This window comes from Saccopteryx bilineata, chromosome 3 (genome assembly GCF_036850765.1).
Source record: "Saccopteryx bilineata isolate mSacBil1 chromosome 3, mSacBil1_pri_phased_curated, whole genome shotgun sequence".
Taxonomy (NCBI): domain Eukaryota; kingdom Metazoa; phylum Chordata; class Mammalia; order Chiroptera; family Emballonuridae; genus Saccopteryx; species Saccopteryx bilineata.
Window position 1 is genome coordinate 272,012,664 of NC_089492.1, and position 21,643 is coordinate 272,034,306.

Here is a 21,643-nt window from a genome sequence, read left to right on the forward strand (position 1 = left end):
CAGCAGTGTTGCAGTAATAGAATCTCAAGAAACTTGATTATTAAAATCTTACAAAACATTTCCAAAAAGGTAAAAGTTCCTGAATTTTTTTTAAAGGAGTCTCTTAATCTCCCTCACACAGTCCATTCTGGCTTGTCTTTGTCCTGGCTACATCATGGCAGGAATCTCTGAAGACACTGTGTCCAGGGGCTGCCAGTGGCAATCCATCAGTGCATCGTACAGCTCCTCACTCTGCTCCATGAACTCCTTGTTGGCCTCAGTCACATCCAGCTGTGGCATGGGATCTGGAACAGAACCAAGGATGTGTTTAGGGAGCACCGAGGGGAGAAGCACTCAGCAGCTGCAAGATCACAAGATGTGGGTTCAGTTCCCTACTCCCAGGACTTCCCGTTTCCTAGGGCGAGTTCCCTATCTGTGTCAGAGTTCCCTCCTAACGGGTTGATAGACTGCCTTGCAGAGTTCCTGTGAGGATGAAAATAGGATAATGTAACATAGTTAGTACTCAAATAATGGTGGCTGTTGCTCCACATTTATAAAAAGCTACACCTCTACCTAGCTGTCATGTGTCCTGATTTTCTGGTTTGGTTATTTCAGTTTTGGGCTTGGAAAATCTGAACCAAATTATAAAATGCAAAGTACCAGTCTTTTTTTAAAGTTTTTTTCCATTGATTTGAGAGAGGGGGAAGCACCAACTCATTGTTCCACTTAGTTGTTCCATTTTTAGTTGTGCACTCATTGACTGCTTCTACGTACTCTGACCAGGTATTGAATCTTGTCTCAATGAGCTAAGACAACACTATCCATGGAGCAACCCAGGCCAGGGCGCAAAGTACTATTTTTTTCTTAAAGGAATTATTATTTTTTTGACAGTGACAGAGAGTGAGTCAGAGAGAGGGACAGAGAGACAGGAAGGCAGAAATGAGAAGCATCAACTATTATTTTTGGCACCTTACTTGTTCATTGATTGCTTTCTCACGTGCACCTTGACCAGGGGCTACAGCAGACTGAGTGATCCCTTGCTTGAGCCAGCGACCTTGGGCTCAAGCTAGTGAGCCTTGCTCAAACCAGATGAGACCACGCTCAAGCTGGTGACCTCAGGGTCTCGAACCTGGGTCCTCCATGTCCCAGTCCGACGCTCTATCCACTGCGCCACCGCCTGGTCAGAAACAAAGTACTGTTCTTAAAAAAAAAAAAAAAAAAGTACATAGCTCTGAAAATGAACCTTGGCTGCACCCAATTTGAATCTTGAATGAGTGCTGAATGAAAGTATGACTGCATTATATAAATGCCCAAAACAGGCAAACTGTACTGTTTAAGGATACATACCTAGGTGATAAAATTATAAAGAGAAAGAAGAAAATGGCTACCACAAGAAGTTGTGGGTTTGTAATTGGGAGGCTGAATACCGGTATCACAGACAACTGCTTTATAATTATGTTCAACTACATATTTGCTTTATGTATTTTGCCATGTATGTGGTATCTTTCACAATAAAAGTTAAAAAAATAATCACTATGACACATAGTATTTTATACTTCTAATTTTGTGTTGGTTTAAACTGCATACACATTAATAAAATAAAAAATAAAAAGCCTGACCAGGTGGTGGCGCAGTGGATAGGGCGTCGGACTGCGATGGCGAGGACCCAGGTTCGAGACCCCGAGGTCACCAGCTTGAGCGCAGGCTCATCTGGTTTGAGCAAAAGTTCACCAGCTTGGACCCAAGGTCGCTGGCTCAAATAAGGATTTACTCGGTCTGCTGAAGGCCCACAGTCAAGGCACATATGAGAAAGCAATCAATGAACAACTAAGGTGTCGCAATGCGCAACAAAAAACTAATGATTGATGCTTCTCATCTCTCTGTTCCTGTCTGTCTGTCCCTGTCAATCTCTTTCTCTGACTCTTTCTCTGTCTCTGTAAAAATAAAATAAAATAAACTGCATACACACACACCCATTTATTAAAACTGGAAAATTAAAGAAGACCTAAATAAAAGACATCCCATGTACTTAGATTGGAAGACAATTTTATTAAGAGGGCAAAATTCCCCAAATTGATCCATAAATGATGCGACCTCTATTGAAACTGAAGCTGCTTTTTTTTTTTTGTAGAAAATGACAGGCTGATCATAAAATTTATATGGAAATGCAAGGCAACCAGAATAGCCAAAACAATCTTAAAGAACAAAGTTCCAGGACTCTCTCTTCCCCATTTCAAAACTTATTGCAAAGCTACAGTAAGAAAGACTGGCGCCTGACCAGGCGGTGGCGCTGAGGATAGAGCGCTGAACTGGGATGTGGAAGACCCAGGTTCGAGATCCCAAAGTCACCAGCTTGAGCGCGGGATCATCTGGTTTGAGCAAAGCTCACCAGCTTGGACCCAAGGTCGCTGGCTTGAGCAAGGGGTTACTCAGTCTGCTGCAGCCCCACAGCCAAGGCACATATGAGAAAGCAATCAATGAACAATTAAGATGTTGCAAGGAAAAACTGATGATTGATGTTTCTCATGTCTCTCTGTTCCTGTCTGTCTGTCCCTGTCTATCCCTCTCTCTGACTCTCTCTCTCTGTCCTTGTAAAAAAAAAAAAAAGACTGGCAGTAGTCCAAGGATAGACATATAGATCAATGGACTAGGATTAAGAACCCCAAACCAAACCTATACATTTACAGCAAACTGCTGTTCGACCAGGGTATCAAGACAATTCAGCCTGACCAGGCGGTGCCGCAGTGGATAGAGTGTTGGACTAGGATGCCAAGGACCCCGGTTTGAGACCCCGAGGTCGCCAGCTTGAGCACAGGCTCATCTGGTTTGAGCAAAAAGCTCATCAGCTTGGACCCAAGGTCCCTGGCTCAAGCAAGTGGTTACTCAGTCTGCTGAAGGCCTGCGGTCAAGGCGCATACGAGAAAGCAATCAATGAACAACTAAGGTGTCGCAATGAAAAACTGATGATTGATGTTTCTCATCTCTCTTCGTTCCTGTCTGTCCCTATTTTTCCCTCTCTCTGATTCTCTCTATCCCTGTTAAAAAAAAAAAAAAAGAAAAAGAAAAAACAATACTATGGTAACTGTGACAGTTTTGTAATATATACAAATATTGAATCATGTACATCTAAAATGAACACATTATGCAAATATTATATTTATATATAAATATTATACCTCAATTAAGACTATCATTATTTATTTTATTTATTGTTTGTTTGGGTTTTTTTTTTTTTTTTTTGTATGTTTCTGAAGTTGGAAACAGGGAGGCAGTCAGACACACTCCCGCATGCACCCGACCGGGATCCACCCGGCATGCCCACCAGGGGGCGACGCTCTGCCCACCTGGGGTGTTGCTTCCCTGCAACCAGAGCCATTCTAGTGCCTGAGGCAGAGGCCATGGAGCCATCCTCAGCACCCGGGCCAACTTTGCTCCAATGGAGCCTCGCTGCAAGAGGGGGAGAGACAGAGATGAAGGAGAGGGGGAGGGGTGGAGAAGCAGATGGGCGCTTCTCCTGTGTGCCCTGGCCGGAAATCAAACCCGGGACTCCTGCACGCCAAGACTACCATTTAACAAATCCTCTACTGGATATTTATCTGTAGCAATGATAATCTTTGGGGATAAAATCTTTCATATAAAATTATTGATTCAGATGATATAAACATAGTAAGAACTTTTATAGAAACATAGTATATTCTAATTTGTATGTGACTATTAATAGTATGATGAATTTTTTTTTAGAGAGACAGAGAGAGGGACAATAGGGACAGACAGACAGGAATGAAGAGAGATGAGAAGCATCAACTCTTTGACATCTTAGTTGTTCATTGACTGCTTTCTCATGTGTCTTGACTGGGGGGGAATGGGTGCTACAGCAGATTGAGCAACCCCTTGCTCAAGCCAGTGACCTTGGGCTTCAAGCCAGTGACCTTTGGGCTCAAGGCAGCAACCAGAGTCATGTGTGTGACCCCATGCTCAAGCCAGAGACCCCACACTCAAGCCAGATGAGCCCATGCTCAAGCTAGTGACCTCAGTTTCAAACCTGGGTCCTCTGCATCCCAGGCTGATGCGCTATCTACTATACTACTGCCTGGTCGGGCTGATGGTGGAATTTTACGTGTGAACTTAGCTAAGCTATGACACCAAGTTGTTTGATCAACTACCAGTCTAGATATTGTTATGTGATTAACATCTGCAATCATTGACTTTATTATTATTTAAGTTTTATTTATTAATTTTAGAGAGGAAGGGGAGAAGGAGAGAGGGAGAGAGACATCAATTTGTTTCACTTATTTGTGCATTCATTGGTTGATTTCTTAAAAGTTGTTTATTTTAGAAAGAGAGAAAGAGAAATAGAAACATTGATCTGTTTCTGTATGTGTCCTAATCAGCAGCTAAACCCACAACCTTTAAACTTTGGGATAATGCTCTAACCAACCAAGCAATCTAGCCAGGGCTCACTGGTTGATTCTTTTATGTGCCCTGACTGGGGCTACAACCCACAGCCCTGGCATATCAGGAGGATGCTCTAACCAACTGAGCTACCAGGCCAGGGTTCTCACCTACTCTTTGTTTGTTTGTTTTTTCTTTCTGAAGCTGGAAACGGGGAGAGACAGTCAGACAGACTTCCGCATGCGCCCGACCGGGATCCACCCGGCACGCCCACCAGGGGCAACGCTCTGCCTACCAGGGGGCGATGCTCTGCCGCGACCAGAGCCACTCTAGCGCCTGGGGCAGAGGCCTAGGAGCCATCCCCAGCGCCCGGGCCATGTTTGCTCCAATGGAGCCTTGGCTGCGGGAGGGGAAGAAAGAGACAGAGAGGAAGGAGGGAGGGGTGGAGAAGCAAATGGGCACTTCTCCTATGTGCCCTGGCCGGGAATCGAACCTGGGTCCCCCACACGCCAGGCCGACGCTCTACTGCTGAGCCAACCGGCCAGGGCCTCTCACCTACTCTTAAGACTCAAGTTTCCATTCTCAAATCAGTTAGTGCTTACTCTTTTCACATAAGTACTGTACTCATTCCTGCAACCAGAGATCTATCTCTTGTAATTTTAATCTAAATTATAAAAGTTGAAGCTTTGAGCATTTACAAAAGTTCCATAGGGAAACTGTTAACAGAGAGCAGGACCAGCCTGATTCCTCCTCTCAGTGTAGGTAACAGCTATGGGAATAGGTTAATAAAGGGCTCGACCAAAGGCAGGCCTTTGCACATGCTGATGTCTATGGACACACAATAAAAGCACCCTTCCTCATTCTGAAGATGGTCTACTGAAGCCAAGGACTAGATGAAAAATGGTAACAATCCCTCCTGTGCCCTGCTACCCATGTCCCCCCACTGTGTGGTTATATTAGGTTAAAATGGGAGGCATTATAACTCAGTTGTAAAGAGCATAAAGTCTGGCCTGACCACGTGGTGGCACAGTGAATAGAGCAGCGTCAGACTGGGAAGCGGAGGACTCAGGTTTGAAACCTCAAGGTCGCCAGCTTGAGCGCCAGCTCATCCGGCTTGAGTGCAGGCTCACCAGCTTGAGTGCGGGGTCACTGGCTTGAGTGTGGGATCATGGACATGACCCCATGGTCACTAGCTTGAGCCCAAAGGTCACTGCATTAAAGCCCAAGGTCGCTGGCTTGAACAAGGGGTCACTGGCTCAGCTGTAGCACCATGGTCAAGGCACATATGAGAAAGCAATCAATGAACAACTAAGGAGCCACAATGAGAATTGATGCTTCTCATCTCTCTCCCTTCCTGTCTGTCCCTCTGACTCTGTCTCTGTCAAAAAAAAAAAAAAAAGAGAAGCATAAAGTCTGGGGAAAGACTGACTTTGCCTCTTGTACTAAGTTGCAACTGGCAACCATGTTGATCTTGAACAAGTAATTTAACTTCTCTACCTCAGTTTTCTATTCTATAAAATCAGGGAACTGTGGCACTTACCTCAAAACTGTTATAAAGTATAAATTAATACATATAAAGTGCTTAGAACAGTGCCCTACATGTAGTAAAACCTCAGTAACTGTTAATTATTATATATGATACAACTATGAGCTGATGCTTCTCATCTCTCTCCCTGTCTCTCTCTCTCATAAGGGGAAGAAAAAAAAAAGAATGTAAGCTCTTCCAGACAAAGTTCATTCTTCAGCATCTAGCTGAAGCACAGGGCCAGGCACAATGGCTGATGGGGAGTGAGTGACAGACTCCTTTCTTACCTTCCAATGCATCATCTCCCACTTCTTCATATGTCTGCCAAGAGACCAGAAAGGTGGGTCAGAAGACGGTGAGATCCTGGCCCATGACAAGGATGGCTTATTTTTAACAAGAGGAAGTAGACTGCTCCCTCTTTCCCCATTTTTATCCTGAAGCTCAAGCTCCCATCCTTATTAATCCCATCCCGGAGAACGACCCATGTCGCTAAAGGATGACATAACCCAAGACAGCAGACTTGCCACACTGCGGTTACCTGCATGGTGCTCTGGGTATAGCCATACTGGGGATAACTGTAGCTGTAGCTGCCTGTGTTCTGGTCATAGCCCCACTGAGCATAGTAGTTCTGGTACTGCTGGTAATACTGGTTGTAGCTGTAACTGTACATCTGACTATATTCCACTGGCTTCACACGACTCCTTAAAGAAAGAACCAAAAGTAAACAAATCTGAGCAAACATTTCCCTAACATTTATTAAAGGAACAGGGACTGTGCTAAGTGCCATACACAGATTAACTTCCTTTAATCTCCACAGCAATCCTGTGCAATAAGTATACATTGTTCCATGTAACAGGTGAAGGAACTGAAGTACAGAGAAGCTACATAATTTGTCCAAGGTCACATAGCTAATAAGTGATTCAACCCAGGCAGTCTGGCTCCAGAGCCCATGATTTAAAGATAGAAGCTTTCAATGGTTAAGTCTGCCTCTCTGTCAGCACTGACTTTTCCTCTTCTCAAGAGCTTGGGGGCCTTTTTTACCAGCCACAAAGGCTCAAGTAAACATGGCCTGAAGAATCTGGATTTAGGATGACACAAGAAACATTTCAAACTACAAAATATCTCATCATCTTTTCCCCATAATTAGGAAGTACTCCAGTAGACCAGTGGTCGGCAAACTGCGGCTCGAGAGCCACATGCGGCTCAATCAGATTGAGGACGGTTTTAGCAAAGGACAGCTTAGGAGTACCCTAACTAAGTTACTAACAATGTACCTACCTTAGAGTTTAAGTTTAAAAAAATTTGGCTCTCAAAAGAAATTTCAATCGTAGTACTGTTGATATTTGGCTCTGTTGACTAATGAGTTTGCCGACCACTACGTAGACTTATCATCATCACTGTAGTCATAGCTACCATTTATAGAGTCAGTACTCAGGAGCTGCACCTATTACTTTTCATAATTGGTCTCCTGTTTTAAGTCCTGCACAACCCCTAGAATAGAGTAATTATGTATTTTCCCATTATACAGATGAGAACAGCGAGTCTCTAAAAGGTTAAGTGATTTACCCAAGACCACAGCCACTACTAGAGCTGTGTAACTCCAAGGCTCATGCTCCTGACACCACACCAAGACATACAGCACCGGTCCTGACAGATTCAAGACATGCTACCAGCCTGACCAGGCGGTGGCGCAGTGGATAGAGCATTGGACTAGGATGCGGAAGACCCAGGTTCAAGACCCCAAGGTTGCCAGCTTGAGCACGGACTCATCTGGTTTGAGCAAAGCTCACCAGCTTGAACCCAAGGTCGCTGGCTCAAGCAAGGGGTTACTCGGTCTGCTGAAAGCCTGCGGTCAAGGCACACGAGAAAGCAATCAATGAACAACTAAGGTGTCGCAATGAAAAACTCATGATTAATGCTTCTCATCTCTCTCTGTTCCTGTCTGTCTGTCTCTATCTATCCCTCTCTCTGACTCTCTCTCTGTCTCTATAAAAAACAAACAGAAAACATGCTACCAGTCTCCTACATCCTGCATTTGCCAACCAGGGCTGAGGCCCAGGGTCAGCGGAAAGCTTTCTTATCCTGATTGCACAGCTGCGCCAGCTGCTAACCGAACACAATGTCAACTCTGCAAAGGATCCACTGCTCTCAAAAACATAAAAAAGCTCGTGTGAGTAGGCTTTTGAAAGAGGCCTGGGGTATGAACAACAGTCCTAGCTGACAGGACTCAAAGAACATAACTCAAGACATGACAGCTCTTCCAGAGTCACTGTACTCCGATGGGCCAGTCTGTCGTAAGAACCACCAAACACACACAGGAGGCAAAGGCTGACACCACACCAGCTGGTTTATAGGGAGAATTCTAACACACAAAGTTTAGGATGTCCTATGTCCTCATCATTGGTGCATTCTATCTCTGCAGTGAAACCAAAGAGGACACCAAGTCATAAGCAGGATTGAACTACCATAGAAATCCCCATCACAGGAACCACAAAATGCTCAGTCTGAATGAGCTCTTTCTGAGTTCCTTGCAAGTCCAATGTCTGCTTTGTGAACAGGACTCAGCCAGAGCAGTTAGACTCCATATCTGATCACCTTAACGCAGAGGCTCAATGATGTCAAACAGCAGAGACTCCCTCTCCTGCCCAGTGCCAGGCTGAAAACTGACAATATTTTGCCTTTGTAACTCCCCTGCCATGGTCAGGTAATCGAAGGTATAGTTTTCCCGGCCCGGGTCGGTACATTCCTGTTCTGTCTCTACAATCAGCTCTTACAGTCTAGCTCTCAAGGGGAACTCTTTCTTTTTTTAAAAATTATTTATTTTTTTACAGAGACAAAGAGAGAGTCAGAGAGAGGGATAGATAGGGACAGACAGACAGGAACAGAGAGAGAGATGAGAAGCATCAATCATCAGTTTTTCGTTGTGGCATTTCAGTTGTTCATTGATTGCTTTCTCATATGTGCCTTGACCGTGGTCCTTCAGCAGACCAAGTAACTCCTTGCTCAAGCCAGCGACCTTGAGCCCAAGCTGGTGAGCTTTGCTCAAACCAGATGACCCCACGCTCAAGCTGGATACCTCAGGGTCTCGAACCTGGGTCCTTGGCATCCCAGTCCGACACTCTATCCACTGCGCCACTGCCTGGTCAGGCTCAAGGGCACCTCCCCAGAAACAGCCACTAAATACTGACAACAACATTCAAGGAAGAACTAGATATAACAGAATATAACCTCTGCAGAATGGACTTTGTGAGAATATATAAACAAAAGAATTACCTGCAGCTGTAAAATATATAATGCCTGACCTGTGGTGGTGCAGTGGACAAAACATTGACCTGGAATGCTGAGGTCAATGGTTTGAAATCCTGGGCTTGCCAGGTCAGGGTACATACAACAAGCAAGCAATGAACTAAAGTGAAGCAACTATACTTCTTGCTGCCCCTCCTCTCTCTGTAAAAGCAATAAATAAAATCTTTAAAAAAACCATAACGATGATGATTGTAAAACTAGATGGAAAAGTGAGTGTGGGCCTGGCTTGTTGGCTCAGTGGTAGAGCGTCAGCCTGGCATGCAGGAGTCCTGGGTTCGATTCCCGGCCAGGGCACACAGGAGAAGCGCTCATCTGCTTCTCCACCCCTCCCCCTCTCCGTCTCTCTCTTCCCCTCCCGCAGCCAAGGCTCCATTGGAGCAAAGTTGGCCCGGGCACTGAGGATGGCTCTATGGCCTCTGTCTCAGGCGCTAGAATGGCTCTGGCTGCAACACAGCAACGCCCCAGATGGGCAGAGCATCACCACCCGGTGGGCATGCCGGGTGGATCCTGGTTGGGCGCATGCGGGAGTCTGTCTGACTGCCTCCCCATTTCCAACTTCGAAAAAATACAAAAAAAGGAAAAAAAGAAAAAAAAAAAGAAAAAAAGAAAAGTGAGTGTGTATACTGAGCAATAAACTAGGGGAGAAAGAGCATTGTAATTGTAAACTGAATAGAGATAAATGTACAGCATGTAAACTGACCAGTATGTAGTGTGTGTATATGTTTATCTATTCATCATGGATAGCTATGGAGAAGCCTGGAATGAACTCAGAAATTATAGTCATTTTAGGGTTATGAGCATATGTCTTTAAGTAGTTTAATTTTCTTTTAATTATTGATTTGAGAGACAGGATAGAGAAAGAGACAAGAGCGGGGAGCCAGAACCATCAACTCATAGTAATTGCCTTGCTTCTTATATGTGCCCTGATTGAACAAGCCTGGAGTTTTGAACTGGTGACCTCAATATTCCAGGTAGATTGCGCTATCCACTGTGCCACCGTGGATCAGGCTAATATTTTGTTTTATAATGATTATTTTATTGATTTTAGAGAGAGGAAGGGGGAGAGAGAGAAAGAGAGAGAGAGAGAGAGAGAGACAGGAACATCAATCTGTTCCTGTATATGCCCTGACCAGGAATTGAACCTACAACCTTTGAGTATTAGGACAATAATCTAACCAACCTGGCCAGTGCTGTATAGAGTGCATCATTAATTTTTAGCCATTCCCATAGCATGGAACATTCACAGGTTTGTAGGCTTCATTGATACAAATAAGGCTAAAATTGGGTATAATTTTTTCCTACAGCTCAATTGTTATTAAATTCTCTGGATAAATATCTAACAGCGGCACTACTGGGGAAAGGGCGGGGGCGTTATATATATATGTGTTACCAAACTGCTTTTCCAGCACTGCTGTAGCAATGTCTGAATGCGTCTGTCTCCCCCAGTCAAAGCTTTCTCCCCAACCATAAGCTCCTAGAGGGGAAGGTTATGCTTGTTCATGTCCGACACCCAGCAAATAGCCTGGTGAATATCAGGCATTCCTTGTTTTGTGACCTGAATTGAGTCTCCCTGTAGCCTACCATCCAGCATGTGGGTGCTCTGATTATCAACAAATGGGAGGAGTGTCCAGGTGGGGGGCAGTCTCGAGGCCCACAACCATCCCTGCCCACGAGGAACTCACGCTTTAGGGATCGCCACACTCAGCCGCACTGGTTTAGACCCCAGTCCTACTGCTCCCTGGCACTCTGTCAGGGCTCGCTTCTGTTCCAGTTCATCTGTGAATTTCACAAAACCATAGCCCCTGCAGAGAAAAAAAACCCACACAGGTTGCAAATGGGATGAAGGTAAAGTCTAAGAATGAAAAGGGGGCTGAAAGGTCCTTTAGAGATCCTTTAGAGAGAGTCCATTGAACTCTGTGGGCAGCGACGAGAGCCCCATAGCAGGCGTGCCACAGAGCAACGCGAGAGCCAAGCACTGGAGACCCTGAGATCTGCAGGAATCCCCACCTCTCAGCTCACTATTCTCTCTGTACCTTCACTGAGGGGCCTCCTGCCCAAACAGTAGCTTCCTTCCAATCTACTACAAAGTATTATTAACATCATGGCAACAGCAGGAGTAACAATTGTAACAGTTCTTTCAGCAAATATTTGCTGAGTCTGCCTGTGTGCCAGGTACTGCACTAGGCACTGGGACTCTGTAGTCATAAGCAGAAAAGGTTCCCGATCTCCTGAACTCATATATTTGGGGGAATAAACAAATTACAGCTAATATTTAATAAGCACTTATTTCCCAGACACTGTGCTGAGCATTTTTCCAGGGTTACCTCACTGAACATCCAACAGTTTGATGTAGTATCCACATTTTACTGAAGAGGGAATCCAAGTTCAGAGAGGCTGACTAATATGCCCAGAGTAATAGTAGACTCAGGATTCAAATCCAGATCTGTCAGACTCCCAAAGAATGAACCCTTTTTGAGGTTTTTCCACTTTTGAAGTAACAATAAGAAATAAAATAGAAGACACCTATAAAGTTATTTCCTATCGCTTTACTTCTATCACATGATTTAATCCTTACACTGCCCCGTGAGCAGACACTATGAAGCAGTCCCGTTTCACAGATGAGGAAACAGGGTCGGAGGTTCAGTGACGTGTCTCCTGCACTATCCCTGGCCAGTTCTGGAGCCAGGATTCAACTCAGGCAGTTTGGTTCCAGAACCTGCACTCTTAACTACCATACTACATGGCCTGTCTGTAACATCTCAACCTATGAGAAAAATGCTGAAACAGGGTGAGCATCAATAACGGGTAAGGCCTTACTTAGACACGCCTGTCTGGTCCAAAACCACCTTGCCTCCCCGACAGGAGGGGTAGACTTTGACGAAGAATTCATACAGCATGCCATCATCCACATCTGGGGTCAGGTCCCCCACAAAGAGGGAGTACTCAGGGCTGAGGGGAGAGAATAAGATTCAGAGACAAAGACCTTTGTTCTCACGAGCTCTTTTGGCTCATTCTAGGTAAACCTTCTTTGGGGCCTCTAAGGGAATGACACATCTGATGGGTCCATAGGCCGGTCCCTTAATTTGTTTCATTTGGTAGTTCTGGCAGAAGAGGTATGGAAGTAGTCCCCAGCCCCAGGCAAGTCCTTCATCCACTGCACAGGGCCTGTCTGGCTTAAAGGATTACATGAGCACAGGTGGGGGTTGAGGTCAGAGGTACTCAAAAGATAAAACGGTGTTCTGTAGTCATTGCATGTTTTTGTTTTTTTTTTTTAATTTTTTTTTTTTTAATTATTTATTTTTTACAGAGACAGAGAGTGAGTCAGAGAGAGGGATAGATAGAAACAGACAGATAGGAACGGAGAGATGAGAAGCATCAATCATTAGTTTTTTATTGCACGTTGAGACACCTTAGTTGTTCATTGATTGCTTTCTCATATGTGCCTTGACTGCGGCCCTTCAGCAGACCGAGTAACCCCTTGTTGGAGCCAGAGACCTTGGATTCAAGTTGGTGAGCTTTTGCTCAAACCAGATGAGCCCGCGCTCAAGCTGGCGACCTCGGGGTCTTGAACCTGGGTCCTCTGCATCCCAGTCCGACGCTCTGTCCACTGCGCCACCGCCTGGTCAGGCCATTGTATGTTTTTTATTCAAATGGTAAAAAGAAAGAGAGAAGGAGATCTGGACTTTATCTACTAAAAACCTAAAACCTAGTTAAAATGTAATCCCCCAAATTTTAGAAACAGGGGTCATCAAACTTTTTCTGTAAAAGGACAGGACAGGGCACCTATAGTCCTATTGTTTTTTCCTTTGTCTGTTTTCATAGTTCTTTAAAAATGTAAAAACCATTTTTAGCTCACGGGTGATACAAAGCAGGCCACAGTTTGCCAACCCCTGTTCTAAAACAATTCTTAAAAAAATAAAAATAACAGCCTGACCAGGCGGTGGCGCAGTGGATAGAGCATCGGACTGGGATGCGGAAGGACCCAGGTTCGAGACCCCGAAGTCGCCAGCTTGAGCACGGGCTCATCTGGTGTGAACAAAGCTCACCAGCTTGGACCCAAAGTCGCTGGTTACTCGGTCTGCTGAAGACCCACGGTCAAGGCACATATGAGAAAGCAGTCAATGAACAACTAAGGTGTCACAACAAAAAAAGTGATGATTGATGCTTCTCATCTCTCTCTGTTCCTGTCTGTCTGTCCCTATCTATCCCTCTCTCTCACTCTTTCTTTGTCTCTGTAAAAAAACAAACAACCCCCCCCCCAAGAAACCAAGCCAATTCATTATTTTCTTACTCCAAGTATGACACATATTCCTTGTCTAAAATCAGAATCAACTAAAAAAACAAAGAAAAATAAAATTACCAATAACTCAACCACTTAAAGGTAATCAATGAACAGCATGATATATACTTTTTCCCCTTTGGCTTCTTCTTTTGAATTTACAAGACTTGGATATGATTTGTTTCTAGCCATTTCTTCACTTTTAACATAGCAAACATCCTGACATGTCACTATTCTGCTACAACACGACTTATTGGTGGACACATTGCACTCCTATTAATGAAACCACTTTTCTATTTTTAGATTTGGTTTTCCCCCAATTTTGCCCACTATACATAATATTGCAATGAACACTTTCAAGGCTAATCTTGCACACCTCATAAATAAATTCTGAGAAGCAGAATTATGGGCTCAATGGTTACAAATCTTTTTAAAGCTTTTGATACATTGTTTTAAAGTTTTCAAACAGTAACCTGAAATCCTGAATGAGATTGTATTGCCACAACAGGTCAATTGTTATAGAATAAAATCTCAACACTGTAGGGAGTAATGGAGGAGGGAGGCTAGAAAGAGACCAGATATAGAGAAGATATGAATCTCAACAGGAAGTGGGAATGGGAAGGTGTCATCCTTTAGGAGGGAGGCAAAGTGGAGCCAAACTCAACACCCCATCCTCCTTTTTGGTGGTGACCTGCACAGTGATGCATCTTGTCTCTATCTAGATACTCCCTGGGGCTTGAAGCTCCCTTGGGGCTATTTTGTACTTACCTGTTATCTGGTTGTTTCCCATATGTGGCATAGTTCAGTTTAAAACGTTTGGCCTGGAAATATAAAAACAAACAAACTAAAACAGAGAAAGGTGTTTTAAAAGTCAAACAATATTTGAAAAAAACTGAAATAAATTACCTTGGCCAAAACATCTCCCCCTCTCTAAGCCTCAGCTTTTTCTCCTGTATAAAATGAGGGGGTTGCACGGATGACCGCTAAGGGCACTGCCAGCTCCATGGTTCTATGAGCCCAGGTGTGCCAGCGTGGTGCAGCTGTAAGCTAAGTAACTGTGGGAAGAGCAGAATGTAACTCTCTTGAAATGTGTCCTCACTACCGCCAGCCTGTTCTACTTTCTCAGTCAGGCAAGCGGTCTAGTTTCAAGTCTTCCGTTAAGGGAGGCAGCGGTGCAGAGTGGAAAGGTCAAGGATTTCAGGGTCAACCAATCTTCAGTTTGTCTCCTGGCTTTGCCACTTACTACCTGTTTTTCCTTGGGCAAGTTATTTCACTTCCTGAGCTTCAGTTTCCCAGTCTGTCAAAGATAACAATGCCTACTCTTCAGGGTTGTTATAGAATTAAATAATGTAAATATATAGTAGGGATTCAATAAATGATAGTTATTGATAACAATAAAAATAGCAACATCATCATTATCTAAGTGTCCTTACAGGTGTGGCTCCTGGAAGGGGTTTCCCATTAATTTTATGCAAACACTTCTCAGCTGTGGCCAAATCTGCAAATTCTACAAAACAGTAGCCAGCTGGGATCCTGGAAAGAAAGAAAACAGAAAGAAAATGGTGAAAGATGTGGTTCCCAGATGAAAAACTCAGACTTGGCCTGAAGGAAGGGAAAATGTTTTTCTAATCAGAGCCCATACTGTTTTTGTTCCCAGTCAAATTCTAGTTAAGAACTAACTTACAAATATAAGGACTATCAATCTGTTCCAGTCCCAGACTTAGTAAACATTTATGTACTGTTTTACCTATGAAGTACTTTGACAAAAGTGTTATCATACTCTAATCAAACCTTTAGTTTACAGGAAATATTAAGGACAAAACAAATAAAACACCACCACAAGGAAATAAACCCAGAATACAGGACCAGAATCCAAAATGTAGGACCTACATAAGACAGTTAAAAACTTTAAAAAGTCAATGCTTATGAGAAAAGAAAGAAGTGGGCTTTTCTACACTAAAAAGAGAAAACAGACTAAAAATCTGAATGCAGTGAAGGATCTGATCTCTGATTGGATCCTAATTTATTAAAAAACAAGTCAAAAATGCTAAAAAAGATAGTCTGGCCTGACCTGTGGTGGCGCAGTGGGATAAAGCATCAACCTGGAACACTGAGGTCGCCGGTTCGAAACCTTGGGCTTGCCTGGTCAAGGCACATATGGGAGTTGATGCTTCCTGCTCTTCCCCCTTCTCTCTCTCTCTCTCTCTCTCTCTCTCTTTCTGTCTCTCTCTCTCACTCCTCTCTCTCTAAAAAATCAATAAATAAAATATTTAAAAAAGGAAGAAAAAAAAAAAAAAGATAGTCTGGATACAACTATAATTTTTTTTTCTTTGGTGACAGACAGAGAGAGGCACAGACAGACAGGAAGGGAGAGAGACGAGAAGCATCAATTCTTTGTTGCGGCATCTTAGTTGTTCACTGATTGCTTTCTCATATGTGCCTTGACCAGGGGCTACAGGAGTCTGAGTGATACCTTGTTCAAGCCAGTGACCTTGGGCTCAAGCTGGTGAGCCTTGCTCAAACCAGATAAGCCCATGCTCAGCTGGTGACCCAAGGGTTTCGAACCTGGGTCCTCCGTGTCCCAGTCTGATGCTCTATCCACTGAGCTACTGCTTGGTTGTGCAACAACTATAAAATGTTAAATGTAGACTGGCACTCTGGCTGGGTAGCTCAAGTGGTTACAGCATCATCCCTATATGTAAAGATTGCGGGTTCAATCCTGGTCTGGGCACATACAAGAGTCAACCAATGGCCTGACCAGGCGGTGGTGCAGTGAATAGAGCGTCGAACTAGGATGCAGAGGACCCAGGTTCGAGACACCGAGGTCACCAGCTTGAGCATGGGCTCATCTGGTTTGAGCAAAGCTCACCAGCTTGGACTCAAAGTCTCTGGTTACTCGATCTGCTGAAGGCCCACGGTTAAAGCACATATAAGAAAGCAATCAATGAACAACTAAAGTTCCACAATGAAAAGAAATAATAAAAATTGATGCTTCTCATCTCTCTCCATTCCTGTCTGTCCCTATCTATCCCTCTCTGACTCTGTCAAAAAACAAACAAAAAAACAAGAAAAAGTCAACCAATGAATGCACAAATAAGTGGAACAATAAACTGATGTTTCTCTGTCTCTCTCTCTCTTTTCCTTTCTTTCTAATATCAATAAAAAATAAAAACTTAAAAAATAAAATCATTACATTAAAATATTTAAGCATAGACTGGCCATTATATGGTATATCACTTAATTTTGTTACTGTGATATGAACATTGTGGTTATATAACAGAAGGTCCAGTTTCTGGCAATGTATGCTTAAATATTTATTTTAATTTTATTATTATTTTTTGGGATATTTTTCTGAAGCTGGAAAAGGGGAGGCAGTCAGACAGACTCCCGCATGCGCCCAACCGGGATCCACCTGGCATGCCCACCAGGGGGTGATGCTCTGCCCATCTGGGGTGTCGCTCTGTTGCAACCAGAGCCACTCTAGCGCCTGAGGCAGAGGCCATGGAGCCATCCCCAGCACCCGGGCCATCTTTGCTCCAATGGAGCCTTGGCTGCGGAAGGGGAAGAGAGAGACAGAGAGGAAGGAGAGGGGGAGGGGTGGAGAAGCAGATGGGCGCTTCTCTTGTGTGCCCTGGCCAGGAATTGAACCCGGGACTTCTGCACACCAGGCTGACGCTCTACCACTGAGCCAACCAGAAAATATTTAGAAGTGAATTGTTACAATGCCTAAAATTTACTTTGATATAATTAAGCAAAAAGAAATCATCTATATTTATCTTTCTAAAGATAGATTTAGGTAAGTAAAGAAAATATGAAAAAAAATAAAGAAAATATGGCACTGCCTGCCTGCTGGTGGCATAGTGGATAGAGCGTCAACCTGAAATGCTTAAGTCCTCAGTTTGAAACCCCTAGGTCGCCGGCTTGAGCATGGGCTCATCCTACTTAGGCGCAGGCTCACTACCTTGAGTGTCAGATCATCTACATGATCCCATGGTCACTTGCTTGAGCAAAATGTTGCTGGCTTGGCTGGAGGCTCCGGGTCAAGACACGTAAGAGAAGCAATCAATCAACAGCTAAGTGACATCTATAACTTGATACTTATCTCTCTCCCTTCCTGTCTGTGTATCTCTCTCTCCATCCATACACACACACACACACACACACACACACACACACACACACTATAAAAAGAAAATGTAGCAACATGTTAACAATTGTTGAAATTAGGTGGTGGCTGTGTGACTGTTCATTGCACTGTTCCTTGTATTTTGTTTGAAATTTTTCATATTAAAAAAATTTTTTGGGCCCTGGCTGGTTGGCTCAGTGGTAGAGCGTCGGCCTGGCGTGCAGAAGTCCCGGGTTCGATTCCCGGCCAGGGCACAGGAGAAGCGCCCATCTGCTTCTCCACACCCCCTCTCCTTCCTCTCTGTCTCTCTCTTCCCCTCCCGCAGCCGAGGCTCCATTGGAGCAAAGATGGCCCGGGCGCTGGGGATGGCTCCTTGGCCTCTGCCCCAGGCGCTAGTGTGGCTCTGGTCGCAAAGGAGCCACGCCCCGGAGAGGCAGAGTATCACCCCCTGGTGGGCAGAGCGTCGCCCCCTGGTGGGCGTGCCAGGTGGATCCCAGTCGGGCGCATGCGGGAGTCTGGCTGACCATCTCTCCCCGTTTCCAGCTTCAGAAAAATACAAAAAAAAAAAAAAAAAATTTTTTTTTGCCTGACCAGGCAGTGGCACAGTGGATAGATTGTCGGACTGGGATGTGGAGGACCTAGGTTCAAGACTCCGAGGTCGCCTGACCTATGGTGGCGCAGTGGATAAAGCGTCGACCTGGAAATGCTGAGGTAGCCGGTTCGAAACCCTGGGCTTGCCTGGTCAAGGCACATATGGGAGTTGATGCTTCCAGCTCCTCCCCCCTTCTCTCTCTCTCTCTGTCTCTCTCTCCTCTGTCTCTCTCTCTTCTCTCTAAAAATGAATAAATAAAAAAAAAAAAAAAAAAAAAAAAAAAAAAAAAAAAAAAAGACCCCGAGGTCGCCATCGCAGGCTCATCTGGTTTGAGCAAAAGCTCACCAGCTTGGCCTGACCTGTGGTGGCACAATGGATAAAGCGTCGACCTGGAAATGCTGAGGTCGACGGTTCGAAACCCTGGGCTTGCCTGGTCAAGGCACATATGGGAGTTGATGCTTCCAGCTCCTCTCCCCTGTCTCTCTCTCCTCTCTCTCTCTCTCTCTCCTCTCTGAAATGAATAAATAAAATTTAAAAAAAATTAAAATTAAAAAAAAAAAAAAGCCTGACCAGGCGGTGGCGCAGTGGATAGATTGTCGGACTGCGATGCAGAGGACCCGGGTTCGAGACCCCGAGGTTGCCAGCTTGAGTGTAGGCTCATCTGGTTTGGCTCATCTGGTTTGAGGGAAAATGCTCACCAGCTTGAACCCAGGGTCGCTGGCTCCAGCAAGGGGTTACTCGGTCTGCTGAAGGCCCGTGGTCAAGGCACATATGAGAAAGCAATCAATGAACAACTAAGGTGTCGCAACACACAATGAAAAACTGATGATTGATGCTTCTCATCTCTCTCCGTTCCTGTCTATCCCTCTCTCTGTCTCTGTAAAAAAAATAATAATAAATAAAAATTAAAAAAAAAAAAAGCTCACCAGCTTGGACCCAAGGTCGCTGGCTCGAGTAAGGGGTTACTCAGTCTGCTGAAGGCCCATGGTCAAGGCACATATGAGAAAGCAGTCAATGAACAACTAAGGTGCCACAATGAATAACCGATACTTCTCATCTCTCTCCTTTCCTGTCTATCTGTCCCTCTCTGTCACACACACACAACACAAACTGAAATAATTGTATAACAAACAGCCACACATGCACCACCTACAGTGAATACATTTATACTGTTTTACCCAACAGTCCATCCTTCAGCCCATTTATCATCTTTTTTTTGCCAGTTTTATTTTTATTTTAAAAAATTTTTAATTTAATTTATTGCGGTGACATTAGTTAATAAATTATACAGGTTTCAGGTGTAGAATACATCATCTGTATATTGCATCATTGTATGATTGCCCCCACCATTCCCCACCTTTCCCTCTTGCAATCCCCACACCGTTATCTGTGTCTGCAGGTTTTTTCTTGCTTAATCCTTTCAGTGTAAGCTGCAGATATTGGTAAATTCCCTTAATTACTTTAACATGAATATTGTTAACTAGAGTTCAATAGTTATTTTTTTAAAGATTTTATTTATTGATTTTTACAAGTGGGGGAGTGAGAAGTATCAACTCCTAGTTGCTTCACTTTAGTTGTCCATTGATTGCTTGTCTTATGTGCCTTGACTGGGCAAGCCCAGGGTTGCCAAGCAGCCATCTGTGTTTCAGGTTGACTGTGCCACCACAGGCAGGAATAATTTTTTTTTAAATGTTTCAACATTTAAAAATTTTTTAAATTTATTTATAGATTTTAGAGAGAAAGGGAGAGACACAGAAACATCGACCTGTTTCTCTATGTGTCCTGACCAGAGATCGAACCCACACCTTTGCTTATCAGGAGGACGCTCAAACCAACCGAGCTAACCGCCCCAGGCTAAATAAATTTTCATTTTTTAAAAATATTTTTTATTTATTCAATTTAAAGAGGGGAGAGAAAGAAGGAGGGAGGGAGAGAGGGAGAGAGGGAGAGAGCGAGAGAGAGAAGGAAAGAAGAGCAGAAAGCATCAACTCCTATATGTGCCCTGACCAGGCAAGCCCAGGGTTTCGAACCCGCAACCTCAGCGTTACAGGTCATCACTTTACCCACTGCACCACCACAGGTCAGGCTAAATAAATTTTTAAATGAATGGCATATGAGTTAAGGGCACTCATGGTATTGAGGGCAGAACTGAATTTCAGTCCTGGCTTATCATCTAATAGGTATGTAACTTTAAGACAGTTATTAAGCTTCTCTAATAATACTTTGTTCAGAAATTTTTGTGATTTTAAAAAGTTATTTCAAAATGTTTATACTCTAACAGATCATAATGCTTTTATATTTATTGAGCATATACTATATGCCAGACACTATTATTCTAAATGGTGAATGTGAATTAAGTTATTTAATCCTCACCATAACGCTACGAGGTAGGTGTTATATAATCATCTACATTTTTACCCTTAAATGAAGGAGAGGAGAGGTTAAGCAACTTACCAAAAATCACACTGCAGACACAGCTTTCAGACAGACTGGTTCCAGAATGCATATGCCACTATGCTTGCTCTCTGTAAGTCCCATAATGTTAGCTTTTTTAACATTGTTATAACTACTATTAGGGGTGAAAAGTCCTGACTCTCGGCGATGTTTACATTCATCTGAATGATACTTGCAGCATAATTAACGGAGACCTGAGAAGACGGAACCAGAGAACGTACCCAGTGAGGCGGTTTCGGATAATTTTGACGCTCATCACCGTCTCCCCCATGGTGGCAAAGGCTCTGGAGATGAAGTTCTCATCCATGTAGGGCTCCAGCTGCGTAAAAACAAGGGCAGAGCGACTCAGGCCAGCACCCAGACTCCGCGTTCCGGGCTCCAGAGCCCACCCCCGTCAGCCCAGGGTTGGCTACGCCGCAGGCGGGGGGTGAGGGGTCTGGACAGGCTTTCATCTGCAGAGTGGTCTGGACCCCGACGCCCGCGTTTCCAATCCCTCGCATTCTTTCCCTTTAAACTTGCTCCCTTTAGGGAACCTCCCACTTAGATTTAGGAGCCCCACCCCTCCAGCCTTAGAACCAAGGAGCCCTTCAAAATCCTTGGGATTCCTCCCATTCTAAGTTCCCCAAAACCTCCCTTTCCCATCTCTGAGCCCGGCGGGGCCCCAGGACCCCTCCCCCTCAGACTCAGCCCCTACCGCTGGATGCTGGCCCCCGCTCCTGTGTCACCCAAAGGAACTCCCCTTCTCGTTCACTTCCACCTTTTGGGATCCGGGTATCCCTCCCCTTCAGACCCTTCCACCTTGCTGACACTAAGATTCCTCCTCGTCGGACCCCGACGGCCACCCTCACTCACGTCTCCCATCCACAGGCTGGCCGCCATGGCCGCAGCCGGGCCTGAACTAGCGCGCCGCGCCGCGCCGGCGCCAGTCCGCCAGGCCGGGACCGCCACGGAGCATGCGCCTACGACGTCTTCTGCGCACGCTCCGCCTGT

At 44.5% G+C, this 21,643-nt stretch overlaps 1 protein-coding gene across 3 annotated transcripts; it reads right to left on the bottom strand.

Annotated features, from left to right (window-relative positions):
* Positions 1-17: 17 nt before the first annotated feature.
* Positions 18-21,602, bottom strand: TRNAU1AP (tRNA selenocysteine 1 associated protein 1). Of its 3 annotated transcripts, none has more exons than XM_066269929.1 (9): positions 21,506-21,602; positions 20,875-20,972; positions 14,915-15,014; positions 14,250-14,302; positions 12,020-12,151; positions 10,885-11,004; positions 6,435-6,594; positions 6,184-6,217; positions 18-284 (listed from the first exon to the last, which is right to left on the bottom strand). In XM_066269929.1, exons 1-9 carry the CDS (start codon positions 21,530-21,532, stop codon positions 148-150), a joined length of 861 nt encoding a protein of 286 aa, XP_066126026.1. In that variant the 5' UTR covers positions 21,533-21,602; the 3' UTR covers positions 18-147. The 3 variants fall into 3 exon arrangements, with proteins under 3 accessions (XP_066126026.1, XP_066126025.1, XP_066126028.1); XM_066269928.1 differs by having other exon boundaries at positions 6,435-6,597; XM_066269931.1 differs by lacking the exon at positions 21,506-21,602 and adding an exon at positions 21,348-21,495 and having other exon boundaries at positions 6,435-6,597.
* Positions 21,603-21,643: the final 41 nt, after the last annotated feature.

Excerpts from the sequence above, each read along its gene's own strand:
- TRNAU1AP (XM_066269928.1), bottom strand. The coding sequence starts at position 21,532 with ATGGCGGCCAGCCTGTGGATGGGAGAC. Across the intron at positions 12,152-14,249 it reads GGGAAACAACCAGATAACAG|CCCTGAGTACTCCCTCTTTG; the intron begins GTAAGTACAAAA and ends CTCTCCCCTCAG. Across the intron at positions 6,598-10,884 it reads AGTGTGGCGATCCCTAAAGC|GAGTCGTGTGAAGCCAGTGG; the intron begins GTGAGTTCCTCG and ends TCTTTCTTTAAG.